This window comes from Watersipora subatra, chromosome 6 (genome assembly GCF_963576615.1).
Source record: "Watersipora subatra chromosome 6, tzWatSuba1.1, whole genome shotgun sequence".
Lineage (NCBI taxonomy): Eukaryota > Metazoa > Bryozoa > Gymnolaemata > Cheilostomatida > Watersiporidae > Watersipora > Watersipora subatra.
This window is the reverse complement of record NC_088713.1, coordinates 13,428,744-13,453,037: the sequence shown is the minus strand read 5'-3', so window position 1 is coordinate 13,453,037 and position 24,294 is coordinate 13,428,744. Positions and strand designations below refer to the sequence as shown.

The 24,294-nt window shown below is 34.2% G+C and overlaps 1 protein-coding gene across 1 annotated transcript in view; it reads right to left on the bottom strand.

Annotated features, from left to right (window-relative positions):
- Nucleotides 1-714: 714 nt before the first annotated feature.
- The window catches only part of LOC137398052 (leucine-rich repeat protein lrrA-like), a 93,988-nt gene continuing 70,408 nt past the window's right edge, over nucleotides 715-24,294 (bottom strand). Inside the window, exons 15-20 of the mRNA XM_068084153.1 lie at nucleotides 23,541-23,681; nucleotides 20,556-20,696; nucleotides 18,142-18,282; nucleotides 13,849-13,989; nucleotides 4,463-4,603; nucleotides 715-772 (exon numbers count right to left, since the gene is read on the bottom strand). Of these exons, the coding sequence (XP_067940254.1) occupies nucleotides 715-772; nucleotides 4,463-4,603; nucleotides 13,849-13,989; nucleotides 18,142-18,282; nucleotides 20,556-20,696; nucleotides 23,541-23,681 (763 nt within the window). The remainder of the gene's footprint in view (nucleotides 773-4,462; nucleotides 4,604-13,848; nucleotides 13,990-18,141; nucleotides 18,283-20,555; nucleotides 20,697-23,540; nucleotides 23,682-24,294) is intronic.

The window sequence follows — 24,294 nt, the reverse complement described above, 5'->3', positions numbered from 1 at the left end:
GCATGATATGCTGATCGACTTTGAAGAACTTAAAATGAGGCAGCTCGTTTGGCTAATCTTTAGAAGCTGCTCACACTTGTTCAAGAGTATGGTTTCAACATTAGAAACAATAAATGTTCTTTATTACAAAGTTTTCTGGAGAGTTTGGGTTGTTTCTTTGAGAAACAAAACAATGGCAAGCCTCCATTGAAGTCTCCAGTGAATGCAGTAAATCATAAACTACCACAACTGCAAGAGTTTTTGGTTGAATAAACTACTATGACAGGTTCATACCTAACAAACCTGAACAGGCTGTTTTACTCTTTAAGTGTCTACTGAGAGACACTAAAGTTATGCAGGGGCCTGAACATGACACAGGTTTTACAAACTAAAGCTAAATATTGTTGATGCTACACAGTTTACTAATATATGTAGATGGTGACAGCAAACTTTTGATTCTTGCAACCAATGCCTATCAACATGAAATTGGTGGAGTGCATTTGCAAGTAAATTATAGTGTCGAAAGGCTTCTGTGCCATGCTTCTAAAACTCAAAGCATTCATCAAAAGAAGTACTAACAGATTGAAAAAAGGCTTTATCTATAATACAAGGGATAACAAAGCACCACCAATTTATCTATAGTATAGAAGCAAGTCCACACCAGTGACTGACCATCAACTTTTTCCAGCCGTTTTCTTTTCGAACAAGATTATCCCTGTGCTGAAAGCACAAAGTCTACAACGTTGGTCGCTCACTCTCATGGCATGCCAGTGTAACATTTGCTATAAGACAACTAACAACATACTAATGCTGATAGGCTAAGACGGCTTCTTTTTGGTCCAGATCATGCTTTTGGAACTATAGAACTACATGATAGTGCGGAGGTATCTCATGTTGTAAGCTAGGAATTAGATTCTTGCCTGCTGCATATTTGAAAACCTAAACTGGAAACCGCACCAGATGCCAATCTGTAGGAGGTTATTAAAGCAGGGACCACCAGCACCTGGCCTTACCTACTTCATAAACGTCAGGAGTGGATGCCCCCCTTCAGAAGTGTATGCGGTATATTGATTGTTGATACTGAAATTCTACTACTAGGTTACGAAGAGATTACCAGAGTAGCACTTCCTAGTAAATTAGTAGCAAGACACTAGGCTTGCTACATACTTATCATTGGGGAGGGATACAAATAAAGCAGCTATTTCGTCATTACTTCTGGTGGCCAACCGTCAAAGTAGATAGTGAGAAAATGGCACGCTCATGTCCACCCTGTCAAGCATCTGCTGATGATTAAGCTCGTCTATACAGCGCGTGGTCAGAGGCAGCACATCCACCTAGACTACGCTGACCAATTCAAAGGTAAAATGTGGCTTGAATGTGTTGACTGATGTTCCCGATGTCCATATGTGCTATGCTCGGGGTTGGCAACACCGTGTCTCTAGATATGACTGCAATTTCACACTCCATCTTCACTAAAAAAGCCTGCCAGAGATTATCGTAATGGATAACGAATCTCAATTCGCAGCCAAAACGTTCTGGAACTTCTGTACAGCGCATAGCATTAAGCCTTTGATTTATTCACAATTTCCTCCATCATTTAATGGTGTACCAGAACGGTTGGTTCAGTCTCTAATGAAAATCTTAGACCATTATCGTGCTAGAGAAAAGAAAATTAAGACAAAACTACAGTTTATCTTTGTTACTCTTTGCTGCCACCTCAACCAAGTTTAAACTGGAAGTTTCATGCTGAAATATTACATGGAAGACAGAATGGTAATCTGCTACCTCTACTACAGTAAAAAATAAACGGTCATTTACTTCAACATTTTCACGCAAGAGCCATTGTTTTATGCTAAAAATTAAACTAGACAACCAAATTGCTTATTGTCTTAAACTAAAGACTATTGTAGAGAAATTGAATGTTATGCTATATGCGGTGAGAAAAGACCGAGGTATCTGGAAGCGCCATTCTAACCAATTACAAATGAGAACAAATACACCTGTTGTATATCTATAAACTCCTATTGAGTTAATAAAATCAGTCAAACACGCTTGCTGAATCTCCTACAGGTTGTAGGCAGTCACAACGTTTTCGATGCTGACCTGAGTTTTACATATACAGGGATATAACTAACAGATGCTAAGCCATACTATATTAAAACTATTGAGGGAGAAAATGATATGTATGCATTCGCACATCAGTTCAGTTTTTTTCCTGCCCAGACATGTTCGGCTAGTACTCAGTAAATAGCCTAGGTTGAGCCATTCCTTTATCTTTTGCTTACCTGCCAGCCAGTCAACTGGCTTTGTTCAGTGTTCAGTTGGCTAGTGTTAACTGTGGTTCAGTCGTCAATAAAAAATAAAAGCGTCTATTGTAATGTTACTTTTCCTTATTGCTTCTTACAACAAGATGTAACAGATAAAACAATCACATAACCTAGAATCAATGTGTAAATGAAAGGAAACAAGTCTTCAACTCTTTCACTACCGCATCAAATTCTGACCGAATGATTATCCTGACCAAATTTACTCAAATGGATTTTCGATAAAACAAAATACCAGTAGTATTTAAGCAATATCTCGATTATCAAAACAGATGTTGTTTTACGTGAAATGCACCTAACTCACAACAAAATTCCTGCAAGATGAGTATAAAAATTTTTAGTGAATCCCTCTTGCACAAAACTTTTGACGCTTTTTTTGTGTTGACTGAACATGGTACATTTCTTATTGCTATTATGATAACAGTCTAGTTTTCCGGTTTTGTAAAATAAATGCAGATGGAGTTGCAAAGCAAAAATATTTGTTCTGGATTTCCCATCAATAGCAAACAGGTTGTTTAATTGAAGACAAAACTTGATTGATCTAGCTAAAACGCGGGCCTGGTGATAAAAAAATTGAAAACCTTTTGATTAGCCGATACATCGGCTAACTGTATTTACTTATATTACCGCGAAAGGCGATACATCGGCTTCCGGTAGCGAAATATTTAACCTCGTTAACACTTGTTTGCTAAGGTTGTAATTAAACACTTATGACCAATTTTACCTTCAATCACATAACATCAGCAGAGTGTTATTAAACTTTTAACAAAGCGTGTCAGTTAATTGGAGCTACGAACATGCTAAAATTTAAATTAAGAGAACAACCACAGTATATCGAAAAATTACTATTACAAAATTGAAAATAATTATGATTGAAAAAGCGGCCTTTAGTGATTTACTGTAAAACCTCTAATTGATCGTCCCCTCTATTTGAACGACACATACAATTTAGGGCTACCCTGAGAGACCGCTTGAAGTACATAACCCCACTCTCGAATTGATTTCCACTTTCATTTGACCGCCACTTTGACATTATTTCATCTTTTTGAGCCAAGAATATCAAATGGTTAGCAGATAAGCGTTCACAAAATTGTACTAATAATGAACTGTTTACATCAATAACAAATAATACTTTTGTTGTCAATTTTCAAGTGTTCTTCGTTTTTCTGTTTAAGTTTTAAAAACCACACAATGTAAATAATTAATGACTGCCTCCGGCTAGTAGTAGTTAATTGTGTAACGCGGTCTTGACAGCTCAAAGGACTCTAGATGTACATACAACTCTTTAAATTTACGAAGATAGAGAAATGACTAGCTTTAGGGTAAATGTTGTGTTCAGTGAGCAAAATCCTTACGCATTGTGTTTGTGCTAAATGCAACATGTAAAGTATTAAAAACATTACTGTATTCCCTCTACAAAAACGGTTTTTTTACTGAAGGTGGAAGATATACCCTGTCCTAACAGTTAAAATTCATTTTAGTCAGCGATTCATTCATGCACAGTGATGCGAAAAAATTACCAATTCAAAAAACTCATTACTTCAGACAATCAATAAACAAGCAAGCACCATGATACCAGAGCATCTAAAAATACATAATGAAGTAAAAGCATTAAATTGAAAATTGTGACAACTATCGTCATGGTAATTTAGCTAAGACGGTGCAGGCATAAGTTTCCATGACTGCTAAAGAGAAGTCAAAAAAATTTCACGGAAATTAATGCTGAAAAAAAAAACTTTATTGAAAGTTCAGTTTTTTATATTAAAAAAATTATTTAAAGCCTGATATTGCTGTGAGCGATTCTGTTTTTCAATGTTTTTGGTTAAGCATTTTATGTTTAAATTGTAAAGTAGTTTCTGCGAATTAAATACTCATTTAGATTCACAAGGTGACTCAAAGACCAAAATTATCAGCGCTAAAAACTAACCACTATTTGGAATAAGCATATATCATGGTACCAGAAAATCATGAATTATATTTCAAGGCAAGAATAGATTGACCTGTATTTGTACTATTATATTTAGAGTATCATAAAAATACCCTGCAAATAGTTAACTTTAGGTTTCTACTAAGTGCATATTATGTTCATTAAACTTTGGTTCAAATAATTGGCATGGATCCCTGTTGAGTTGTTCGATTGAGTGAATATAGATACTAACCGAAATGGAAGTTGTTTTAGGTCACAAGAACGCAGGTTGAGCTTCTCTAATAACACCATTTTTTCTATACCGACAATTGAATCGGAATCCAGTTTATTCGAGCTGATATTCAGTTCTTTCAGATTGGTCAGTAAATCAAAGCTGTAATAAACAAGCACAGACAACCATAATATCTGCAACATTGGTGCAATCAGGCCAGAGTAATACATACGCGTAACTATCTGACAATAAAATATTTTAGATTGGTAAGTAAATCGAGTCTGTAACAAACATTCATGAATAACCACAATATTGCCAATGTTAGTTAATAAGAAAGTATTATATGTTTTTTTCTTCTTTTAGATGACATCAACTTGTCAGGGTGTAAAGTTCAGAAAGACACAGTTCATGGTGACTGATGTTCAACTCTCAAATATTGGTCAGTGAATCAAATCTGTAACATACATGTAATATCAAGTATCGTGGTGAACGCCAGACAGTGACTTTGTAATCGTTGTGAATATTTTGATATGTATATATTTTGCTTGCTAGGTTGTTCTTTTAATTATTTTTTTGTTAATTTGTTCATACATGTATACTAGATCTCTAACATGTCTTCGTTTATTGCTGTATTATAAACATGCCAACACATTAGCGATTCTGTTAATTACTAATGTTATACAGATTTTTTACTCGGTTCGTTAGCGGGAAGTGGGGAATGTATTGTATAAAAAAAAGCACACTATCTCAGTTGAGCAGAGCACATAGCCGTATGCTCTTTGGCTAATCGGGTTCCTTTTGTTAATAAAAATTCAACAGAAAACTATGCGCATTCTCTCCCTCTTGTGTGATAGTCTAGATCAAGGGCGGGCAACGAGCAGCCCACGGGCTGCATGTGACTCTTTGCCATTTATTATGCGGCCTTTTCACTCCTCCAAGTAATTTTCCGTATAAAGATGCGTTTGAATGAGTACCATGCACCAACTAAAAAATTCTACCTAGCAGTGAGATTTTGTTAATACATAATTTAGTTTCCCTTTCACCAACATAAATTTTTTGTTGGCTTTAAACTTTAACAGAGTAGTCATAGATAGTGTTATATATCATACATGCACATATATGTGCTTACTGAAAATACCCTATCTATTTAACATTCGATCAGTGATCTGGGATATTTCTATGCATGTATTTAGATCACAGCTACAGTTTTTTTACACATTGCATACACTGCAGTAATGTAGTTGTTGGCAAATAGCCACTTTCTTTCCATCATTGGTTGTCTGTTCGTGCCCGTAGTTGGTCAACTTACTTTATCAGTTACATAACTGTTGATAAATAAATAAGTGCTGTTTAGTCCTCTAGGCTACTAAAAGAAAAATAACTGTCACTAAAGAGAACAAAAAATTCAATACTGATTGGCAGGATAAATTTTGGTTTACATCAGTTAAGATCAAGACAGTTTAATCTGCCAGACTTTAGTAGCTCAAAGGAAGGAATACAACATTAGAAGACATTTTGAAACAAATCAGGGTGAGAAGTATGGCAGACACAACACAGGGGAGAAAAAACAACTTGCAGAAAAGTTGACAAAAAGCATGAAAGCGCTGCAGCAAGTGTTAACTCAATCACATGAGGTTGACAATGCCAATACTATAGCGAGCTTTGAGATTGTAAAGATTCTCACCAAATACCAAAAACAATTTTCTCATGGCGAAATAGCAAAGGAATGCTTACTGAAACTTGGTGAAGTTAAGCGATCACAAATGCGAAAAAGTGTTTCAGATTTATCTTTTTCATGTCACACCATAGTCAGACAAGTAAAATATATAAACTCGGACCTTGCATATCAATTAAAGGTAAAGCTAGGTGGTATTGAATGCTATTCACTTGCATTTGATGACGGTAAAAATATTAGAGAGACAGCACAGCTTGCTGTATTTATTTGAGCAGTATATAACAATATTGATCTAACTGAGGAACTGCTCAACTTGAGCTCATTGAAAGGTATTACAAGAGGTGTAGATATATTTGAAGGTGTTCAAGTATCACTACAGAAAATGGGAATTGAAGACTTCAGCGATTGTGTGTCACTGCGCACATATGGTGCACCATCTATGATAGGGTGTCACAATGGTCTTATAACCAAGGTACATGAGCTCCAGCCAGATGTAATTACAGTTTATTGCATTATACACCAGGAGAACATGGGAGCAAAAATTATCAATAAGGATCATGTCAACTCAGTAGTAGTAAAAGCAATAAACTACATTCACTACGGAGTACTAAACCACAGTGAGCTTCAGGAGTTCTTGAGACACCTGGCCAGCAAGTATGAAGATGTTGATTATTTAACAAAGGTTCTCTGGCAGAATCAACTCTACAATATTTCTGGCTATTAATAGATAAGATCATTATATTTTAAAGTTAAAATGAAAGGAGGTTCAAGAACTGTGTGATCCTCTCTGGTGAATGGACTTCGCGTTCTTAAATTATGTCTCTCAAAAATTGTCTCAACTCAATGTCAGGCTTCAAGGACAAGACAAGTTGGTACATAATTTGTTTAAGCACCTTCGAACATCTGAAAAAGATCTTCAGCTCTACATGTATGAGCGAAGTCTGCATAAAAATAGTTGATGACTTTCCCAGAATTAAATCTGTCTTTAATGACAACAACGAAATCCTGGATAGCTGTGCTCAGAGATTGGCAGTACTTTGGCATGAGATTTGTTCTTGTTTTAAAAAGTTCATAAGTCTGAAAAATGAGATGACCATCTTCTTATTGCCTTTCACTTGTGCAATAACCTCAGCAGCTATCCAGCTCCAGCTTTAACCAAAGGCGCTGCAGGAGGATGACACACTCATCCAAAGTTTTAAAAATATGCGCCTAGTTGACTTTTAGAAGTCCTTACCAACTGTAGATTACTGTAATTTAAAGCTGTTTGCCAGACAATTTGTTTGCATGTTTGGAAGTATGTATACCTGTGAGCCACTGTTCTCCAAAAGAAGCGCATCAAAGGCAAACTGAAATACAATCTGACTAACATTCAGCTGCTGCATAGTTTGCGTTCCTGCACGTCAAGCATATAACCTAACGTTAACAAATTGGCTAAACATATCCAACACTAAGCTTCTGACTAGCTTTGAATATTATAAAAAATTGTATTGTTTGTATCTCCATACTTTATCTACTGTCTACTATCAATTATAAATCTTTTACATACACGTTTATTATTGCTTTGTATTCAAGTTGTATATTGTATACTACTTTTTGACATTATATGCTAAAATTTAATAAAGACAGAAAATACCAAGTCAGGGTTGTATGAATCTACCCTCGACAATAGTTACATATTGGAAAATGGCCTCTTTCTTGAAAAAGGTTGCCCATCCCTGATCTAGATCGTGCCAAGTAATGGCTAGCAAATTCCTTTACAATGGTGGCAACGGTGAAATTGTGGTGAACCTGGCAGGCACCATCCATGAATTTAGAAAGCAAACTCCTGCAGACCTCCTGCCCTTCTTGCTAAAGCAGCCTCAGTAGAGAATAACCAGAGTAGTACCACAAACACCAGGAGTTCCCAATCTGGCTAAAAAAGCTATACGGCTATCCTCACATTCGTAAAAAGACCTGGTGTTATAGAATAGGCAGGTTATCCAGCACTTCAGAAAAGGGTTGATGACTGGCACTACGCCAACCATCCCTCACTCTATGAGACGCTTGATACTGCCAAAAAAGGAAATAAAGACTGAGTCAGGTCACAATCGTCCATGTCGGTTCTCTCACTCAGAAAGAAGCTCAAAGTCATGTTTCAGAGTAGGGCAAGAAGTGTAGACCAGGACACAGACCAACTAACTGATGCCATTGGACAAAATGTCAGGGTAAGTCGGAACGCGGAACCGGCTTCCCTCTTCAAAACGCCCGAGTATAATGGCGTCGGAGACCCAGAATACTTCATTACCAGATTCAGAGAAATAACAGCCGCGAATAGGTGGGGCAAGGAGGCCAGCACACTGCCTCTCAGAGAGGCTTTAAAGAGTGAAGCAGAGTCTTGCGGAAAGGAGGTCGGGGTGGCAGCCATGTTTGAAGCCATCTAAACAAATTTGGACTATCTTTCGTATAAGCCCTAGCAGGTTTGAGCAGTTTAAAAAAAGGAACACAAGCCTCTCCGCAGGAACACACAACATAAATTGAATGCTTAGTTCAAATAGTCTAAGCTGAACTGCCCAAACTGCTCGGAAGCAACATAGCAGATGAGTAATTCTCGAACACCCTAAACTACCCTGCCCTACAGCGGCACCTACTAGCAGTAACAACATAGACTCTCGTGGATGCAGTATAGACTTGAAGAAAGTTTCTTCAGATAAAATCTGGAGAAAAGACCGGACCCGGACAGCGCAGTCCAAACTGTGTTAGAAGAATTAGACTCGGAGACCAATACAGGCTATGGTGTCGTACACAGTGTCAAACAAGGCATTTAGAATGTACTGTTATCCAAAGTTAAGCAGCGTGCAGAACAAGCTAAGCAGCTGCAAAACCAACAAACAAAGACTCTCGAAATTGTGCCGGCAATTGGTTGGGGATGTCGAAGCCCATGAAATATCTGAAAATAGTACTCTAGTTAAAAGAAAAAGGGTTGGGAAATGGAAAATAGACGCATCAGTAGCACCCACTACTAGCTGCAATGAAGCATCTTCGAAAAACCAAAAGAAAAACTTAATACCGATTCAGCCAAGGCCACACCGGGATGGACCTACCCAAAAAAAGTCATGCCAACCCGGAACTCCACAAGCAGACCTGACGACTACCCAATTGACATTCCAACCACTAAACCTAGAAGAGTCACACATGAGTCCCTCTGAAGCCAGCACTATGCCTTTCTCTCAGATACCTTGGCCCCCATGTCTTGCAGAGGTCAGCTCATCGTCATCCAAAGACATTTGCCCATATACTTTCTCAATGCACACAAATTGAGAAGCCACAAGCAGCTCCCTTTGAGCACGGAAAACCTGCTAAAGCACGCCTGCCGGTGCTCGCACATTCTCCCAACTACCTCATCCCGGGAAAAATTGAAGTTTGAGCAGTGCACTTCCTTTCGGATACTGGATGCACCACTAACCTGCTGGGAAAACAATGGTTCGACTGACATCTTCAGGGTATAAAAGACCAATCAGAAGAGAGTGAAATCCGTGGCCTGCTCGCTGATGGGACCAGGTTATCTTTTAACGGTGTAGTTTTGCTCCCAGTAAGGCTTGGCAAAGTGAAGACCGAGGGAGTCTTCATAGTCGATCAGATTAGCGAAAATGCTATACTTGGCATGCCCTTATTTATGGCACACCAAAGCTCAATGAAATTCAAATGACCCATGATGAACTTGGATGGGAAGCCATTGGCTTGTACCAATCGAACGGGGAAGCTCCTTCAGAAAAAGTTTTTGGGTAATAAGGGACTTGGTGGTTTTGGCTATGACATAGGTTGCGGTTCGGTGTAGAATGACTACACAAAATTTCTGTTTACTCAGATAATAAAACGGTACTCTGTAGGTCTGCCAAAGCTACAAGCAGGAATGAGCTCAGAACGAGATGTTTTAGCCTCAACTCCCAACCCTAAACATCTGTTCAGGAACCACCGTAGGCACCGACACTAGTGTGGAAACACCTCCTCCCATCGCCGACGCGTCTCACTTTAAGGGAGGCTTTGCCGTGCCAATCACTCGAGTCGAGGCCGAGCCACAGATCCCCCAGCGTCTATAGAAATTGTGTCAGACCGCAAGGCACTCGTGCTAGAGCCCAGAGCAGGACAAGAAGCTGGCCACATTACTGACCAATTATAGGTCGGTGTTTAGGACTGGAGACAACGATCTGGCACGAGGGCATCTGATCTGGCATCGAAACTCGCACGAAGGTTCGAACAGCTCCAAACTTCTTGCTGCACATTCCCAAAGTGAGGCTGGAGAAAAAATAAACACTTACTCTGAAGAAAGCCTGGTGAGTTTGACACAGATCTGAATTCCAGACACCTAGCGATGTCCCACCAGGGTGTGGAAAATCTCACCACTGCTACAGAAAAGCAAATTCAGTGTTCGTTCCGTACTTGAAAAAAAGCCCAATTGGCACAGAAATTAGCTTTATCAGAGCACGAAAGAAGAAGAAGACCTAGCCACAGACTGACGGCCCGAGAGGCTGGTCCAGACTGACTGACCACTGTAATAGGACAGCCTCGAGCTGGTCATCCGTATTCAGGCCATGCCGCACTAACTTCAGGAAAAAGAAAGACAGTTCAAAGAGGTAGCCTACAGTACCATAACCAAGATACACCAGCTACTGAAAACAAACAGTTTATTAATCATCAAATAATAATAGCTAAGTAATTAATTAGTTAATTAATTAATTAGCTGCATCAAACACCATGTTGAGCAGCTCGACACGTGGCTGTGGCTGGTTGCTCCACCATTTTGTATTACTTAGACACCATCTTTAATGGAGGAGAGTGTGTGTCAGACGCCGGGCCATGACTTTGTAATTCTTGTAAATATTTTTATATGTATATACATGTTTCTTGCATGCTGTGTTGTTCTTTTTATTATAATGTTGTTAATACACGTATGTTCATATGCTATAACACTGATATGTCTTCGTTTATGTGGCTCCGTTTATTATCCATGCTATACAGTTTTTTACTCGGTTCCGTTAGCCGAAATGAGTGAATTTGTTGTATGTTAAAGAGCATGCTTACTTGGTTATGCAGAGCATAATATGGGTTTTTTAATACAATTGAACCGAAAACCATACTCATTCCTTCTCTTCTTATGTGAAAGTCTCGATTGTGCCAAGTGAACACTGGCAAATTCCTTTACAATATTTAATAACTATTGTTATACCTACCATTTAGAGTATAAACTTTAGGTCACACAAATTAAAGTGAGTCTGAGAATTATACGTTCTTTTTAAAAATTTCAAAACTGTCAGTAAATCATGCTTATCCTGGTTAACGCATGAATGATCATATTGTTGTGATTTTATTTTCACACTGACTGTCTGCAGTTTTGAGCTGTCTAACCAGATTATATTCATTTTAGAACTTTCAGAAATACAGTACTTAAATTGTTAGTTAACATAAAAATAAGAAACGCTAAATGCATACTTTTATAATAAAAAACTAATTATGAGCTGAGCTTAAGTAAAACATAACACAATTACCTGATTTTTTCAATTAAAATAGGTGCTTTATTAATGTTACTCGACAAGCTATGAAATCAGTTGATTCATAGATTGTTAATGAAAGCTAATATAACAACATTGTATTACCTTAAGAATGTATTAGTTCGAAAATCTTGCAGACTATTATGGAAATCTAATCCAGTGCTATATCGTGAAATTTTTTATTTGTTGTAGCAATAACATTACTTACTTGGAAGATATTTTATTAGGTAAAAAGTAGAGCTGCCAAATGATCGCGTCAATTAAACGATTAACACGATCACTACAAATAAACTATAACCTGAGTTGAGCCAATTAATTTTCAGTTAAAATGCAACCGAGGTGATGATCTTGATGTGGTTCCTTTCGTCACATCAATTAAATGCTAGTAAATGCTGCTAATGTAGCATTTTACTAGCATTTAATTTACTAACCAATGAATATTATGACAAGCAGCACTTTTTTACCAATTAATATTAATCACAATAGTTTTGCACTCAACTATATAAACACTAAAGGAGTCACTAACATATAACTTGTTTATACATTACAATGACGCAAGCACCGAGTCGATCTAGCCGTAAGCCGACATGTTGTTAGTTGTTTGAAAATGTTTCTAGGTAATAGAAACAAAAGCAGTTTCGGTATTATTTAATATCTTACAGTCTATTTTTATTACAGTTTACAGTTTATTTGTTTATATTTTAAAACTTTTTTAGACCAATTATACAAAGATTTGAATTTTTCAAAAAATCACAATCATATTTCAGGTTTAAAAAACAAACTTGTCTTTCGAAAGACGGTAAGATTGACACTATATTGTAACATGAAAGCAGAAAAATGTCCTCAGTATAGGCTGACGCATTTTCAGACGATGTTGGAAGCATAAAAAAATGTGAAGTGCAATATATGCCAAAAATAGTTTGCCCACCATCACAGAATATTATCATTAAAAATCATTTAACTAATTTGCATCATACCGCTCAGAATTCATCACGGGTTGTCGCAGCCAACAACTACTATTAGCCTACTACTACTACTGACTACCGCCACTACGGTCCCCTGTGAGAGGCCAGTTTTTAAAGCTGGCAATAAAAATTATTGTATGTAGGCAGAGGGCATCTCTTCATTCGGATAATGTACATAAACTTTGCTGCCTCAACTTTTGGCTTGCTTATGTATAAACCTTCATAGAATATTTTCGTCTTCATAATAATTAATGCATTGTAACTTATTTACATTGTACATAAAATGTACTTCTGTTAACAATAATTGTCTCAAATATAATTAATTTGTATGTAGCTGAACTATTAGTTTTCGAATATGCATATTTAGGCGAGATCAATTCTAAGATTAATCGAAGATTAACTGGTTCAGACCAGTGCTTAATCGCAATTAATTTTTATAATCATTGGGCAGCTCTGGTAAAAAGTAATTGAGGTTTTGTGAAAAATGATAAGATTGTCGGCTTATGTTTTCAGTGAGCTTAACTTCAGCCAAATAATTCATTTGTAATATATTTACATTAAGTTACTGATTTGAGAAATCACGGAGCAGGTTTTACTGAAAAAAAAATTATTTTCAACAGATGAAAAAATAGGGTGAGGCCTACAAAAAACTTTTACAAATATGACAAATGATAGTTTGAAGACCCGGCAAACTGTCTGATTAAAAATGCATTTTACAGTCACAAGCTATTTATTAATTAAACTCCCATATAAGTTGTTTCTTACCTTTCATTAGCTACTGTAATTATTGCAGCTTATCACATATTAAAGTATGACTTTTATTACTTATTCAAGTATTATATGACTTGATTCAAAACCTAAGAAATATTCTAATTTAAAAACAGTAATAGCCAATCATTCATTGGACTTTTTTCATAGTTATTTAGGAATTTAGGTTATAAGATAGTTTCTGTGCATTAGTTCCATGCTTGTATTTTGACTCAAGAACAACAACTATCAGCACTGAAAACTCAGCACTATTTACAACGAACCTCTATTATGATGCAGATAATCAGATATTATATTTAGAAAAAACATAATTGCCTGTATTTGTACTATTATCTTCAGTGTAATAGAAAAATAGAACATAAATAGGAAACTTCAGTTTTCTACGAAGCACTTGTTATTTCAAATAAAATTTGGCTCAAATAATTTGCATGGAACTTTGTCAGGTGGTTTGATTGGATCTATATAAATACTGACCTAAATGGAGGTTTCTTCACGTCACAAGAATGCAAATCCAGCTTCTCTAATAACATCGGTTTTTCCATACAGAAAAGTGACTCAGAATCCAGTTTATTGGAGCTGATATCCAGTTCTTTCAGATTGGTCAGTGAATCAAAGCTGTAACAAATAGGCATAGGTAACCATAATATATGTAATATTATTCATTCAGGCTATGGTAATATATGTGCTTATCTGACCTTCAACTATTTTAGATTGGTAAGTGAATCAAATATATTACAAACAGATGTAAATAACTACAATATTGCTAGCATTTTTCAATAAAAAGAAAATATTTTATGCTTGTTCAAAATTTATAGTGACATCTAACTGTCGGTGTGTAAAGTATAGAAGGTTTCGATTTTTTTTCGCAACTGATTTTCAGGTCTAAAATATCGGTTGATTAATCAAATCTGCAACACAATATTACATTTTTATAAAAAATATTGATTATACCTACTATTTAAACTTATGGTCGCAAAAAATAAAAGTGAATATGCTGATTATACAGTAACACCTTAAAGAATTTAAGGTAAGTAATGCTTATCATGGTTAACCATCAATTATCATGTGGTTGTTGTGTTATTCTCACACTGAAAGTCAGCAGTTGTGAACTGTCTCATTAGATTATTGGTGAACCAAGTTGTTTCTTACCTCTTATCACCCAAGAATTATCGTTTATCACATATTTAAGTATAACTTGATTCAAAACTTAACAGATATCTTAACTTGAAAACAGTAACAGACAATCATTTTTGTACCTACGTCATATTTTTTGTGGAAGTTATTCCCCACTACCGATGACTGATTAAATACCATGTAGCAGGAAATCTGAGTTTATATAAGACAGAATACAGTTCTAAAACATGATTATGCTCATCTGTTGAAGTTATGAGCACCATCAAGTTTGCATAGATATTTGCAAATAAATCATGACAACTTTGAAAAAATTCTGAAACTAATGTACAAGCTTTAACAGAATTGATACATATTATGTTGGTTTTTTGCACATCAATAAGCCAATAATGATCTAACTAGATACAAGTGAAGAAACTTGGTAAGGTGTTAACATTTTTATCCGCCATAAGATACCAATAAACATGTATGGTAACACAACATGATGTGAGATATTATGGTCATTGATTCACAAGAATATATTAATTTGTTTGGATGTTTTGCATACTTCATCTCTCTAAGTTTGTCTCTCCTCAGTTGTATTTTTATAATAAAGAGGACACCTCAGAAACTTTTTTGGCATTTATTCTCTCTCTTTAACTTTTACCCAACTAGCAATACGTATGATTTGCAATAGCCTTTATCTTTAAGGTTACCTAGTTACTGAGATAAAAATAGTTGTTTTAAACTAAACTGACAAAGTTTCAACAACTCAAAAACTGCCCGAGTCACATACAAACAATTACTCTCCGCATAGAATGTAGTAGCTGTACAGTAGCTGAGATTTCAAATGTTTGCCTTAATTGTTTCCCTACAAGGTTAATTATTTTACAGAGAAATAATTACATACTTGTTAAAACCTAACACTTTAAATTGTGTACAAATTGTCATACCATAAAGCTGGTGCCATGAAAATGCCACAAACTGTGTAGCAGATTTTCAAAGCATTTTTAATCATTTTTGCTACAACTGTGTAAAATAACGAGACTGGCAATTTATAAAAGTTACTAGCTGTACTATCTGACTATCTGGCGTTGCCAGAGTAATAAAAAAGTTCTGTGAACTGAACATTTATTTATTTTCAACAATTAACATTCTAACTTTTCAAGTTCATATCATGAGATAATATTCTTGTGCAGTTCAAATAAATCAGGTGAGAGAAAAAACCACTGTAAATGATTTTAAGCTTTTTCAAACAACCACAACTTTTAAAATTCCTATCATAAAAGATTACAATAATTGCTCTGATTGCAATAAAAAATTACTTGGTATATGTTTATATGATAATAGTTGGTTTCAGTTTTAGCATCAAAAGGTAAAAATATTGTATAGACATATAAAGAGGTATTGAAACCCATAGTAATAATATAATGCAATCACTGTTTCTTAAAAAATCATTATTAAAATAGTCACAAAACAATATGTCAGCCTTAGAAACTACAATTGTCTACAATAACTTAAGTACCTTTTGAAGCCATGAGCAGCAAAGAAATGCCACATAACAATGAACTACTTGCAGAGTTCTTAGCTTCAAGACAAAAGTGTATCATAACTGCTAAATCTAACTTATATGAATTCAGCTTACTAAAATTACTTAAAAAACGTTTTTGTATGTATTTTAGTCATCTTTTAACTTCAATTTTTATTACTTACTTAGGAAGTCGCTTTGATTGCAACGGATGACGCTGAAATGAGATATCATTGCCTAATTTGATTTCAAAAAAGATTTTTCTTGATACCGTTTTTTGGGAAAAATTAGCCTACTAGATAAAAAAGCTTTGTGTTTCAAAAAGGTTAGTAAGATTCATAGCTTTAAATAACACATCAATGAGAGTAGAAATACCTATAAACCTGCGCTATTATCAGAAATGAGGAAATGTAGTGTGGGTGGAAAAAAGTTTTCGGAGCAGATGAAATGAACTAGGTAAACAAAGAAATGTAGATGTGTAATAAACAGCAAGTATGTAAAATACGAAACGGGTGATTTTCTAATTATACAACTAATACCAACTGAAAAAACCCATTAACTATCAGTAACTCGTTGCAATCAGTTCAAAAAATGCCAGATTTTAATTTCAAGATGATCTTTTGTTGATATCATTTTGCCCAAAGAAAATTAGCCCTAATAAGGTGAGGACAAAAAAGCTTCGCGTTCCTCAGAGCGAAAGGAGTCCATCGAGTTTCAGTCAATGCGTGATTTTAAAAGGAAATATCAAAAAAATGATATATATGTTATGTAGTAAGAGCAAAAAAATGTTAGAGCTTCTTTAGTCTCGCGGTTAAAGCGCTGGTTTATGAAACTGGGTTCGCAATCCTGGTGAGTTCAAGTCTAGTCCAATTTAAAAATTTTGGTAGCCTCAGCTGGTCATATCTAAAGACAGACTACAGACAACAGACTTCAAACTTGGAAAAATATAAACATGTATATTCAAAACCATTACAGAAAAAACAAGGTTAACAATCTTTAGTAGTCTTCTGAACCAATAATGTTTCAAACAGTTCATAGCCCTACCATTGGTGAAACAGTTGCAGGTGAAATACACTCTACATTGTGGGTCATTGCAAATTAGATATTGTAATACAATCATTCTCCTTAAAATATAAATACATAATTATTCTAGGATATGGACATATTTTTGATTGGCTCTATGCACATAAATAAATGTTTCCATTTGTTTGTTAAGTACAGATACGATGAGCTCATTAATCAGCTACTCACTAATCAGAAATGCTTCTTATCAAGCTAAGGCGAGCCCAACTATGCCGCTGTTTGCCATACACAATTACTTTGCTCTGCCACCTTATATAGTTTGTTGTAGAGAAAGAACAAACCTGTTTGTTTTCCATAAATGATATCCCCATTTAAGAAAACTAAGAACTCTACAGAAGCTGTTTCCTTACTGAAGGCGGCAGCTATAATCTGTCTTTTTTGTTTACATTCATTTTAGTTAGCATTTCATTAATGCACAGTGATACAATCAAAAATTTAACAATTCTAAAGACTCACTACTCTAGAAACAATAAATTAACAAGCATCATACCAGAACATAAAAAATACATAATGAAGTAAAAATATTAAACTTCAACTATGACGGCTATCGTCATTGTAAAATAGTTAAGGTGGTGCCAACATAAATTTTATTGACTTCTAAAAAGGAGTTAAAACAATTTCATGAAAGCTACTGCTGAACAAAAAAACTTTATTGAGAGTTTAGTTTTTAAATGTTTTAAAGGCTGAAGTTCCTATGAAAAAATAGCTTTTTATGCGTAAATTGTAAAACAAATTTTTGAATTAATTGCTATTTTACCTGTAGGTTCACACGGTGACTCAAGGACCAAAATTATCAGCGCTCAAAACTAACCATTATTTAGAACAAACATCTATCATGATACCAGAGAATCAGGTATTGTATTTAGAGACAACAACATAACGGCCTGTATTTGTACTGATATCTTTAGTGTGATGCCCAAAATAGCACACAAATAATTAACTATAGTTTTTTACTAAGTGAATTTTATGTTCATTAAATTTTGTGCAAATAACTAGCATGGAGCCTTGCAAGTTGTTCGATGGCGTTTTTTTTGATAAATACTGACCAAAATGGAAGTTTCTTCAGGTCACAACAACGCAAGTTGAGCTTTTCTAAGGACTTCAGCTTTTCCATACCGACAAGCAAATCAGAATCCAGTTTATTTGAGCGCATATCCAGTTCTTTCAGATTGGTCAGTAAATTGAAGCTGTAACAAACAGGCAAAAGGAACCATAATATTTGTAACAGTAGCCAATCAGACCAAAATACTACATGTAAATACTTAACATTCAACTTTCCTAAATTTGTACGCTAATCGAATCTCTCGCAACCAATCATAAACAACAACAAAATCGCAAATATTATTCTTTAAAAATAAATTATTTTATGGTTGTTTATAATTTTAGGTGACATCAATTTGTCAGTGTGTAAAATGTAGATGCATAGGGTTTATTGCAACTGGTGTTAAACTCTTGAATATTGGTCAGTGAATCAAGGCTGTAACATAGTATGACACAAAAACTGTGTAAGAAAACTGATATAACAAAGTTGTATTACGTTGAAAATACATTAAAAATTACTGTAATAAATACAATAAAATATTTTTGAAATCTCATCTGGGGCTATATTGTGACTTTTTTCAATAATTGCAATGATAATGTAACTTACTTGAAAGATAGTTTATTATTGTACAAGCCATTTTATGTTTTTGCTGAATAGTATCAAGGTTTGCATTTGTTTCAGCCATTTTCACATTAGCAAAGTATTTTCTTATTAATATAAATGTACAATGCTTGTGATTTGAGATTTCAAAGAGCAAGTTTTACCAAAAAGAAAAACGATTTGTTTAAAACAAGAAAACTTTTTGTGCAGCCTCATAACATATTTTTAAATATAAATGTTTTTAAATCAAAGAGCTTGTCAGCCATCAGATTATTTCAGATTATTATATCAGATATTTTATCTTCCAAACAGAAACAGCCATTCATTTATTGAATCTCCATTATATTTTTTGGGAATTGTATCCCCCTACCGACAACTGATGATACCATGTAGCAGGAAATCAGAGTCTATATGAGACATAATAAAAATCTAAAGCATGGTGATGCTCATCTGTTAAAGTTTTAAAAATTTGTTACCGATTTTAATGTCTAAAATTGAATGATGCCCAATTGTAACTAATTCTTAAAATAATATTTCATTTAACTGGAGCATTATGCATCATCAAACTTAAAAATAGGTGAAATAGTTTAGTCTTTACAAAGTCATTTGACAGATATAATTATACAAAACGGTTATTAATAAAGGGCCTCCACCTAGCTATGAATGAAAGATAAAAGCTCTAATATTATTACTTAATCATTGTGATACGGTTTCCAGGTGATGCAAGTAGCTAACAAACATCCCTAAGTATATACGATATTGCTATACAACCAGACCAGCAGAATTTGCATCAACAAAATATTTACCAAAGTCAACGCACTAGGTCAGCGATGTGCAACCGTTTTCATTGGACTGCATGTGGCTCTCAGACATTTTTATGTGGCCACAGTCATTTTCTTAATTTTGTCTTGTAATATGTGAAATATGCGCTGCTCAATCAATGAATTTCCCAATCACAAAATTTCCACAGAGTACATGTACCATGCATTTCAACGTTAAGACCAATACCCTTTATATTTTAATAATTAGAGGTACATGAAGTTGAAAGTTGAAAGTTAGGGAGTTTGGAAATCCCAAAAAGTGTAACATAATATTTCAACAACCCAAGAACTTGTTATTGCTAAACCAATAAATAAACATGCATCAGAATAGCAGAGCATCAAAAAATACATATTGAAGTAACGCTAAAAAACTGAAATGGTTGACAGCTATCTATGGTAAACTATCTATCTATCTATCTATCTATCTATCTATCTATCTATCTATCTATCTATCTATCTATCTATCTATCTATCTATCTATCTATCTATCTATCTATGGTAAACTAGTCAACAAGGTGCAAACACAATTTTTTACGAGTGCTGATTGAATTAAAACAACTTCATGAAAATTGTTGCTGAAAAGAAAACTTAACAGGTAATTTAGTTTTTTTTTATAAAAATCTCAAATATCATTTCAAATCTAACACTTCCGTGATTGAGCCTGCTTTCAATAGTTTTCAAGTTTGCTTTTTGTATTTAGTTCATAAGATAATTTCTGTAAAATAATTACTAATTTATTTTCATTCTTAGTGACTCAAAAACACAAATTATTAATGCTGAAAACTCACCAATATTTACAATAAACATTTATCATGATCCCAGAGGCAGCGATATAATGACTTGCCTTTTTACTATTATATTTAGAGTAATAGATAAATGGCACACAAATAGTTAATGTTAGTTACTACTAAGAGAATTTTATTTTCATTAAAATTGGCTTAAATATTATGCATGGAACCCTGTCAGGTTGTTTGATTGAGTGTATATAGATACTGACCTAAATGGAAATTTCTCCAGGCCACAAGAACTCAAGTCGAGCTTCTCTAATAACACCGGGGATTCCATACCAACAAGCAAGTCAGACTCCAGTTCATTTGAATGCATATTTATTTCTTTCAGATTGGTCAGTGAATCAAAGCTGTAACGAACAGTCAGAGGAACTATCATATCTGTAGCAGTAGTCAATCAGGCCAGAGTAATACATGTAACTATGTGACATTCAACTTTCTGAAATTGGTAAGTTAATCGAATCTGTAACAAACAGTCATAAAAAACACATTATTGCTAACAGTATTCAATGATAAGAAGTTATTCTATGTTTGTTTAGATAGTTTTAAAGTAGTGTAATTGACCAAATAGCTGGGAAAGCAACCAAATTGTTGTTTATCAGTTCCATGGGGAAACGACTTTTTGTCGCTTTCGGTAGGTGTTTATTAAGCTGTTTCTTAGCAACAAGAAACAAAGAAGTTAAGCTGTAGTATATATTTAATGCTATTGACAATATGTTAGCTAATGAATTACAATAGGAAGCACCTATCTGAGAGGTGTTGCTTTTTGCTAAAAGCTAAGGAAATCGTGACTCCTTTGAAAAAATGGAAGTTGAAAAACCAGTCAACGTACGACTCGTAAATTCAAAACAAAAAATGAAAATTTATTTAATCCCTTGATCATTTGTGATTTTTTGTCGGTTTGATATGATAATAATTCACATGAGGAAAGTGATGTCAACTCTGACTACTTTGAATATGCAGAACAAAGTGATTTGTTATGGTAGCTCAGACGATGACGATGCTGCAGGCATCGGCTACGCTGTGGCATTGAATTCTGCCAAAAGGAAGACTTCCAAGCATTTCATACATAAGCAATTGTACATAGTCGTAGCGTTTTGTAGTAGTACAAAGGTAGATGAATGTTTAGTGACAGATGATTTGGATTTGCATTTCTAAATGCATATTTTAATGCAGTTATAATTAATTATTAATTATTGTTAATTATTAATTTAATCGTAATTAAACTTAATCATGAGCTGAGTGTACCTAAAGCATAACACAATGACCTGATTTTATCAGCTAGATTTAGTGCATTATCAATATTACTCAACAAGATATGATGTCGGTAGATCTGTAAAAAAGTAAGTAGAAACCCTAAATGAAAACTAATATGGGTCATGATCTCAGAAACCATGGTTGAATAGGGTGTGCAAGTATTTGAATTATCTGGACTAGTAGATTTAGAAAATACTCACAGTTACTATGCAAAAGAAACTGGATTTTAGCTTAGTTGCAGCAGATTTGATGGTTAATAAACTGAATGTGCATTCACCATTAGTGCTACAACCTACTTCTGAGAAAACTGATGTTAAAGTTTGAAAAACGAAACCAGATGCACAATTTTCTTTACATTTCAAAACGCCATAGCAACCAATATCAATGAATTGTGATATTTATCTAGGTTATCTATCACAAAACTTGTCATTTATTCCTAACTTTGTAGATATTGAAAATGGCTTGGCTGGATTGTCAATTTTGAGCACAGCTATATTATCGCATGTATAGAATATTTAGGGAAATAATAAGAGTAACATGTCGCACACCATCAACAACTATAAACTTCAATCTTATAAAAATTAATAATGAAACTTATAACTAAACCTTGTAATAGTCTTACAAAAATATTTATGAACTTAACCGTAACAGTGACTTCACGATCCATCTAAAGCTATAAAATTTGATCTTGTGAAATCAAAGGTAATTAATTATATAATTGAATCTTATAATAATTTTCGAAAATCGAATAATTAATCTTACAATTACATTTCATAATAATCTTTTAAGAATCTTTAAGGAAATACCATCATCAATTTTGTGACTGTCACTGAACTATTGAAGCACCCAAAAAAGTGTCCAAAATGTGAGATTTATCATTGAAATCAGCAAAAAAAGAATCAATTACTTTTAACAGACGCCATTTTTCATTACTCCCTGTTTAGAATAAAATTAGTTTTAAAGAAGTTTCTTTTCTGAGGGTTAAATACTTTTATTGGTTAAATTGACCTCAGAGTTAGAGAGATCACTTTTTGTTTGGTCTGGATGCAGGGGTTGCAAAAATATTTACCAATATTATAAATTCCGTTGGTCCAGCTTCAAAGTTAGTTAACGCAACTTTTTGATTGGCAACTTAACCATGGTTTCTGAGATAGCGACCAATATAACAAAATTTTATTACTTTAAAATGCAATAAAATTAGTAAATATTGTATATTATAATGAAAAACTAATTTTGTGCTATTTTGTGATAGTTTACATTAACTGTAACAAAAACAATATTTACAGAAAGTTTAACATGTGAAAAGTCCTTTACATTTTGCGCTAAATGATAATAATATCTGCATTTGTTTCAGTTAGTTTCACATGAGCATATTTATCATTTATTAATATTATTATGTATTGCTTTTGATTTGAGACATCCAATAGCAAGTTTTACTGAAAACTAAAGTTTTTGTTTCACAAAAATAAACAATCATGGAGCAGCCTAAATAGTTATGTTTAGATATGAAATTTTATAAATTAAAGAGCAGGCCAACCATCAGATTAATAAAATTCAGTTCACAGTCACAAGCTATTTATTAATACATCCTGATTTTCAACATTTTATAGTTTAGTTTTTATATTTAACTTGTAAATGAGTTCCTGTGAATTTATTACTCATTTAGTTTTACACTTGCTGACTCAGAACAAAAAATATAAATGCTAAGAACTCACCACTATTTACAACAAACATCTATCATGATACCAGAGCGTCAAAAATTATATTTACAGTCTAATGACCTTTATTTGTACTACTATCTTTAAGGTAATAGAAAAAATAGCACACAACTTGTTAACTTTTTATACCAATTGCTTTTTATGTCAATGAAACTTTGGTTTAAAAATTTTGTGTGGAACACTGCCAGGTTGATCAATTGAGTGTGTATAAATACTGACCTAAAAGGAAATTTCTTCAAGTCACAAAAACTCAAGTTGAGCTTCTCTAGTAACACCAGCTTGTCCATACCGGCAAGTGAAGCAGAATCCAGTTTATTTCTGCTGATATTCAGTTCTTTCAGATTGGTCAGTGATTCAAAGCTGTAACAAATAGGCATAGGAATTCATAATATATGTAAGAGTAGTCAATCAGGCCAGAGTAATACATGTAAATATCTGATATTTCATTTTCTTAAATTGGAAAGTGGTTGGATTCTGTAACAAACAACATAATTATTCACATTGCTGGCATTATTTAATAGAAAAAATATTATTACTTGTTTGCTTATCAATTCAGGTGACATGAAATTGTCAGTGTGTAAAGTGTAGAAGGATACAGTTTGCTGCAATTGATAATCAACTGTGAAATGTTGGTCAGTGAATAAAATATTTAACATGATATGACATATTTATCAAATGTGGTTATGGTTACCCTGTTCAGAATTTTGTTCACAACAACTAAAAGTTAATTTAGTTAAGTTGACTGATGATACCGCCTTTTAGAAACTTCTACAGCTGTCAGCAAACTATGCATATCTTAATTGGTTAAACCATGAATCACTGTTTGATTGTCATTATGCTATTCTCACACTGAAGGTCATCTGAAGGTCAGATGTTGTGAACTGTCTCACCAACTTATATTCAATTTCGATATTTTAGTAACTAGAAATTCCACTGTCATACAGCCTACAACCAAAGGGATATTGGAAAAAAA